Source organism: Lepidochelys kempii, chromosome 10, assembly GCF_965140265.1.
Source record: "Lepidochelys kempii isolate rLepKem1 chromosome 10, rLepKem1.hap2, whole genome shotgun sequence".
Classification (NCBI taxonomy): domain Eukaryota; kingdom Metazoa; phylum Chordata; order Testudines; family Cheloniidae; genus Lepidochelys; species Lepidochelys kempii.
In genome coordinates, this window is record NC_133265.1 from 67,999,938 (window position 1) to 68,007,568 (window position 7,631).

General features: G+C 39.2%; 1 protein-coding gene across 6 annotated transcripts in view; it reads left to right on the plus strand.

Moving 5' to 3' along the window:
- EFL1 (elongation factor like GTPase 1) overlaps nucleotides 1-1,724 on the plus strand; it is a 155,584-nt gene extending 153,860 nt beyond the window's left edge. For all 6 annotated transcript variants that reach the window (XM_073304081.1, XM_073304079.1, XM_073304078.1 and 3 more), the window contains one exon: nucleotides 655-1,724. In XM_073304081.1, the coding sequence (XP_073160182.1) occupies nucleotides 655-843 (189 nt within the window). In that variant the 3' untranslated portion in view covers nucleotides 844-1,724. The remainder of the gene's footprint in view (nucleotides 1-654) is intronic.
- The last annotated feature ends 5,907 nt before the right edge of the window (nucleotides 1,725-7,631 follow it).

Consider the following 7,631-nt stretch of genomic DNA (forward strand, 5'->3'; position numbering starts at 1 on the left):
CCAGGGGCAAGCTTTAGCTCCAGGAATGAGGATTTCATCTCTCCCCAGGCCTTGTCAAGAACATTGGCTGGTTTTACTAAGGTTTTGCACAGGGATTGAGGAATCTGAGACATAGAAATGAGTGTTTTCTCTGAGTGCAACTGAACGCCAGTAAAATCACAGGCTGGGAAAATCCAACAAAAATCTAAATGAGAAGTGGCTTTTTGAAACTGAAAATGAGTTTTTTAGTTTGATTTTAATGCCTCTATGATCATTCTGCCAAATCTCTGCTTTTTTTTTTTAAATCCAAGAGCAAATGCATAAAGATAAGTTACAAAAAGTGAGTACTCCACTCATTGAACATGTTAAGGCTGCTTAAATGTGTTTGGCTTGAATAGCTTATTGTACGCCACCTAGGAAGCCATACCTACCTTCTTTTCTTTTCTTTTCTTTTCTTTTCTTTTCTTTTCTTTTCTTTTCTTTTCTTTTCTTTTCTTTTCTTTTCTTTTCTTTTCTTTTCTTTTCTTTTCTTTTCTTTTCTTTTCTTTTCTTTTCTTTTCTTTCAGATTTCACTTATAAAAATATGGTAATTTAGAACACAAAAACTTACCCAAAATGCTCTAATCTGCTTTTTAAAAAATTTATGTACCTCTTTCTATAATTTTCTCTTTTTAGGTAATTTTAGGTGACCCATTCTGGGTACCAACTACTGAGGAGGAATATTTGCACTTTGGGGAAAAGGCAGACTCTGAGAACCAGGCCCGCAAGTACATGAATTCAGTGAGAAAGCGAAAAGGACTGTACGTAGAAGAAAAAATCGTGGAGCATGCTGAGAAGCAAAGAACTCTCAGTAGAAATAAGTAACTGCCCCTACTTTCAGTTCTACACTAACTCAGCTAAGTGCAGGTGGATTATTTTCTGTACAGCAGATTCAGAATGTCATCTTGGACTTCAGGTTTTACACAAGATTTCTTATATGCTGTAATTTGTCTGTGGCTTCAGTTTTAATAAACTTGAGTCTCTCCAACCTTTTATATAGAGACTACAGTTTGTGTAATTTATTTGAATGAGACATAACAAGAAATTCAATGGAATTATTCTCTCCAATTTTCAGACTGTCCCCCAGCTGCTGTCCTTGGATTTCAAGTTATTTGCTTAAACTTTTTTCTTTCTAATTTACCTGATATAATCAAAACTAGACCTGGTCCAGTTATTCATTGCAAATAAATTAGGCAATGAATTTAGCTCTTTTCTTCTGTTCTTAACTCTGTTGCAAACTGATCCTGATTTCTCTTATGCGTTTATGGTTCACAAGTATTTGCCATAACTACACATTTCAGCCTGTGTGATGTTCATGAACTGTTCACTCTGCACTATTCATGGTGTGTGAGTTGTCATCTAAATCATATGGTGGTCTTTCTGCTCCCAAATTGGATTATATAAACTTTTCCAAGAGGAGAGAGAGGAATAGCAAATAGGAAAGAGTGAATACTCCTGTTAGCTCATGGATACCCCTGTTACTCACTTGAATACTATTGTTTGTACAAAGAACAGCTATTCACCAAATATTTGTGTCAACAAAACCTCATTATTAAACATGTTTGCCAATAGTCGTAGTTCACCAGCACTCTTTTTGCAGGTAATCACAATAAAGTTGCACAGTTCATTAGCCTGTTTTGTAGATAAGGTAATAAAAATTCTTGTTATATGTTCTGAATAACCCACGCTGACATGGAAAACAATTATAAAGTAGGCTTTGTTTTTAAAAAACAAGGGGGGGGTTGCGGGGGGAAAAATATTCAAAATCAAATTTTTGCAGTTTTTAATTACTGTAACCAATTGAACTTTGGGATCAGTACAAGGTCACAGACTTGCCAATGTCACCGGTTCTTAACTCCAAAAATTACAAACAAATTTTGAGCTAATGTGAAAGCATGGAACTAATAGCACTGGCTTGGTAGTTGTCATAAATATAAAGGGAAGGGTAATCACCTTTAAAATCCCTCCTGGCCAGAGGAAAAATCCTTTCACCTGTAAAGGGTTAAGAAGCAAAAGGTAATCTCGCTGGCACCTGACCAATGAGGAGACAAGATACTTTCAAAAGCTGGGAGGAGGGAGAAAAACAAAGGGTCTGTGTCTGTCTGTGTGATGCTTTTGCCGGGGACAGAACAGGCATGGAGTCTTAGAATTTAGTAAGTAATCTAGCTAGGTATGTGTTAGATTATGATTTCTTTAAATGGCTGAGAAAATAGCTGTGTTGAATAGAATGAATATTCCTGTCTGTGTGTCTTTTTTGTAACTTAAGGTTTTGCCTAGAGGAATTCTCTGTGTTTTGAATCTGATTACCCTGTAAGGTATTTACCATCCTGATTTTACAGAGGTGATTCTTTTTTACTTCAATTAAAAGTTTTCTTGTAAGAAAACTGAATGCTTTTTCATTGTTCTAAGATGCAAGGGTTTGGGTCTGTGGTCACCTATGCAAATTGGTGAGGATTTTTACCAAACCTTTCCCAGGAAGTGGGGTGCAAGGGTTGGGAGGATTTGGGGGGGAAAGACGTTTCCAAACTACGTTTTCTCAGGAACCCAGATAAAGTTTGGTGGTGGCAGTGGAAGTCCAAGGGCAAAGGGTAAAATAGTTTGTACCTTGGGGAAGTTTTAACCTAAGCTGGTAAAAGTAAGCTTAAGAGGTTTTCATGGAGGTCCCCACATCTGTACCCTAGAGTTCAGAGTGGGGAAGGAACCTTGACAGTAGTGTTGTGTGTGTTTCCTCAGAGCTCTGCTCAAACACCTCAATCTTTATCTTGTTACCTTTACCCTTGTTACGATGTGAATCTCAACTGCAATTATTACTGTTTGTTTATTTGTATTGCAATATCAACTAGGAGTCTGTCATGGTTTAGGGTTCCCTTGTGCTAGGCACTATATAAACACAGAGGAGAAAGATGGTCCCTGGACCTATCTTGAACAACTGCTGTTTGTGCTGACTACCGAATTCATTGTAATTTGCGATTTAATGTGGATTTAGATTCAGCTTTCTGGAGTTGAAAGGCTGGTGCATTAATGCACCACATCACCTAGAGCCAAACATGATAAATACTTTATTAATCTGTAATTTCAGCTCTGTTGGATTTACAAGCTGCTTCTGTTCCACAGCAAAAGATTCCCGCCACTGTTCAAAAGTCGTAATATTTTGCAACGGTGGCCACATGAAACTCTGCTTTGTCTTATTTTATACTGCTCCCCAGCATAGATCCATCAAAAATCTCAAGTAATTAAGTTTAGACAGCTGGTCTCTCTGAACTAACTATTAGCTTGGGATGTGCACTCTCTCACTCGTTTATACATACTCACATTTACAATAAAATAAATTTCTGCCCACTCAGTCTTAGAGTAGAAAATATTTCAAACACAGTGAACCTCAAATCCAGTGAAGGTGAATCCCCTTAGGAAAGTATACAAGATGTTTTGCTATTTGATTCAGGCATCTGTGTGGTAGTCAGAAGGCTCTATATGGGTCAGAACTAAATTAACATGAAAAGAAATTCTTCAGTGGCCATAACTTGCTGTTGAACGAAATAGAAAGCTGAAAAGAGGAGGGAAAACATACTACATAAGGTATCCACTCATTTAATTGTTAAGTGTTTAGAGCTCTGCAACCAAGGGGAGACAACTATTGTGTATTCAGGAGGGTTTAAGGCTGAATAATCCAGATAAGTATCCTTGGAGGGCTGTTGATATTTCATAAAGCTGAAGGGGGATAAGTTCTTTAGAGTCTTCTTCCAACTATTTTTAGAACCTTACTGCAAATAGTGAAGAAGAGGACAGTATGTGTTCTGTTTCAAACAACCATAAAACCATAGTTGTCCAGGTTATTTTCTTCCCAGAGTATCTCCACATTTTTAATACGCTACTGCTAGGCACTGTTTCTTTAGCACCTACCTGGCATTTCCATGTAAATATTCTGAGTGGCAATTAGAGAGAGTAGTCAGAAGTAATTTATACAGCCTGTGCTCCCTAAGGTAAAGGCAACTGTTAAGTGTTGCACAAGTGTATAATTGATGTAATGTTTAACTTTTACTGTAATAGTAACCCTTTTTCTTTTCCAACCTCTTTGCTTTCATTATAGAAATATAATGTTTCACCTAACGATTTTATTGAAACCTTATTCAAGCAGATGAAATATTACCCTCTCCAGAAGGTTGATCCATAAATTACTTGTCTTCTGAGCAGTGCCTACATGAGAGATGGGTGGGTAAAACCTCTCATTTTGCCCACGTTCAGCAACTCTTCAGGGGTGATTCTAGAATATTTAAATGGTTTTGAGCTATTAAACTTGACTAACCAGGGAGAGGCTGTTTAAATATGTTATTTTGCAGTAATATTCTTATTTTGCCATGGTCTGTCTTCAAGTGCATCAAAAAATATGCAGCATGGGGACAATGTAAGATGCTGCTATAAATGATCAGGTAATGAATAAAGCTGAGTAACTTTCTTGGACACCTGCTTAATATAAATAGTTTTTAAATAAAATGTATTGAAATAAGTAACCGAACTGAGAAAATGTAACTAACCTGGAAACACTCTAGCGGCTCTATCTAGAATCTGTTTTCTCAGTAACAGCCACTGGTGGGAGGAGAATCCGATTGCCTATGAAGCATGAATCTCAAACCACACTTCTCTGTTTTATTCCAAAAACAACTTCGTGGAACAGTTTTTCCCTGCTTGTTACATGCATATGACAATATGACAGAGTTTTGGAAACTCTCTGCTAAGCGTGACAAATAACTTGGTGATGAAGCAAACCATGGTAAGATTTAATTGGGAGAGCTCAACCATTAAATCAACTGATCCTCCATTGCCAGCTTTATTGCTAAACGTAATGCTTGATTAAAATAAATACAAGCCGCTTTTAAGATGTATTTCTCAGCCTTTATTTTTCCATGCATTTTTAAGTTTTCAGTGGCAGATCCTCAGCTGATGTAAATTGGCATAGCTCCAGTGACTTCGGTAGAGCTGTGACAACTTGAACCAGCTGAGGGTCTGCCCCTTAGTGTGCAAAAACACATCAAGCTTCTGCATAGCTGTGCAGTTATAACCCTTCACAGAGCAATGACCATTCTTGATGCCCCAGATTATTTTGCATCATGATGTGAACAAGCAGGAGTAAGAGTTGGGTTTACTTGGAGAAAACCAGGCCCATCCAGTGGCACTCAGATCCCTTATAATAGTTGTCTATAGGGTCCTCCTTTTATCTTCTTACATTAGGAAACCTTTCCTTTTCTCAAACACAAATAATTTAGTAGATTAACCTGTCTGCAGAGTGCAGTAAGACAAAACTTTCAGCTAAAAGACTAGAACAGTAGGTTAATAGTAATCAAAGCATGGCAGGAATGTTGAGCAGTATGGTCTTTTCCCTGCTTCTCATTTTTCTGTATTAGCTTAGGAATTAGGCAGTCCCTAGAGTATTACAACAGGGGAGGTGGGGAAGGGAGAAGATACATGGGCAAGAAGCAGACTTCTTCTGCACCAAAATGTATAATTCCAAAAACAGCTCTGGTTAAATAACTATCAAGCCCCCTGGTTCTTGGGGACTAACCCACCCTTTTTTCAGGGTACAGGATAGTATATTATACTTGGAATCATACTCAAAGCGAAATAGAGCACCTCACTCATTCACAAGGTCTGTCGTGCTTGTCATTGGACCTAATGAGAAGAGAGAAATATTGAGCTATACACTGCATAAGACAATTTTGAGCCCTGAATGGCAGTTTTGGATGTAGCTGATTTGGGATTCTTCCCTTAATTAGTCAGGTTTTTATTTTGATAGCACAGATGGATTTTCAAAGTGTTTGGACTCCAAACATTAACTAGTTTGGGGTGAACCTCAGATTTCCAAACTGGGTTTGGCTAAGCATCCAAAAGTTTGGATGTCCTCTGAATTTGTTGCAATGTATAGTAGAACCATGTGCTCCTCCCTGATTGTCCATGATGGAAAGTAACCAATCTGCCGAGAGAGCTGCAGTGGGCGCATGTGTTGGGGGCTGAAAGTAGCACAGTTCAGGCACCTTGCCATTTTGTAAAACATCTGAGTTTGCTCCTGGGGCATGTGGAAAAAGTGGGTGGGGCCAGGGATTGGAGTAGATGACACACTAAGCAACATGATTTCCCCCACCTCCCATGAAAACTTGTGGGCTTGATCCACTGAAAAAGTGGCAGGGTTACTGGTTGCAGGAACATTAATGTTACTGGGGTGTTCTGTCAGTCCTACTCAGATTTAAAGGGAGCAGTGAGTTAAGTGCTTTGCTGCTTCTGGACTTGCCATGCTGCCATATCGAGGAAAAAGGGTGTGCTGCATGGAAGCAAGAAGCCACCCAGCTGCCTGAGATCAGTGAAACTCAGGGTGAAGTTCTCTGCAGGGCCTCAACCTTTACTTTCTTTTTGAGCCCCACTCCTGTATGTTCCTCAGTCCCAGAGACTGGTGAGGGATGGTGGGAGTAGAATATGTGGACTCCACATCTCCAGTGAAGCCGTGGAATTCAAGCAGTAATTTGTTCCCTTTGTATGTTTTTGTTCAGAAGGAAAATATGACCGGTAGTTTGCACTTGTGCACGTACAAGTAGCTGCTTTCATCAGAGACCCTTCGAAGTGCTTTAGAAACATTAATGAAATATTCTTCACGTATAATGTCTTAATGGCAGGAAAGTATCATCTCACAGAAGAGAAAATGGAGGCACAGTTGGGTAATTGCTCAAAGTCTCTCTCTCAGTGATTTGGTGCCATTGCTAGGGATAGAACCAAAGCTTCTTTCAGGCAAAATGCTTTGAACTGAAAGTATTGAGATTATGCTTTTTCATTAGATGTCCACCTATTTCTCGTTGTGACCTAGTTAAAAATACTGAGAGTCTTTCTTGTGTCACTCCCTGGTTTTCTTTAGAAACAAAAGTGGACGTGCAGGGAATATGTGAATGAATTAACTTATTTTTCCAGCGGAGGGCAACGTAAATGATTAGAGGGCTGGGGCACATGACTTATGAGGAGAGGCTGAGGGAACTGGGCTTATTTAGTCTGCAGAAGAGAAGAGTGAGCAGGGGATTTATTAGCAGCCTTCAACTACCTGAATGGGGGTTCCAAAGAGGATGGAGCTAGGTTGTTCTCGGTGGTGGCAGATGACATAACAAGGAGCAATGGTCTCAAGTTGCAGTGGGGAAGGTCTAGGCTGGATATTAGGAAAAAAAACTATTTCACTAGAAGGGTGGTGAAGCATTGGAATGGGTTACCTAGGGAGGTGGTGGAATCTCCATCCTTAGAGGTTTTTAAGGCCCAGCTTGACAAAGCCCTGGTTGGGATGATTTAGTTGAGGTTGGTCCTACTTTGATCAGGGGATTGGACTAAATGACCTGTTGAGGTTTCTCCCAACCCTAATCTTCTATGATTCTACCATCAAATGTTTGGTGTTTAGTTTGAGTTCTGTCTCAGCCGCAGGTTGGTTCAGAGATTGTTCAAACCAGTTTATCCATCCTTACTGTTAAAAAAAACATAGGTCTAGTGGAAATGAGAAGAAGCACAATCTAGTGGTTAAAATGCAGGATAGGGAGTTGAGATTTGGATTCCAGTCTCTACCATCATTGTGTGACACTGGCAAATAGCTTAAA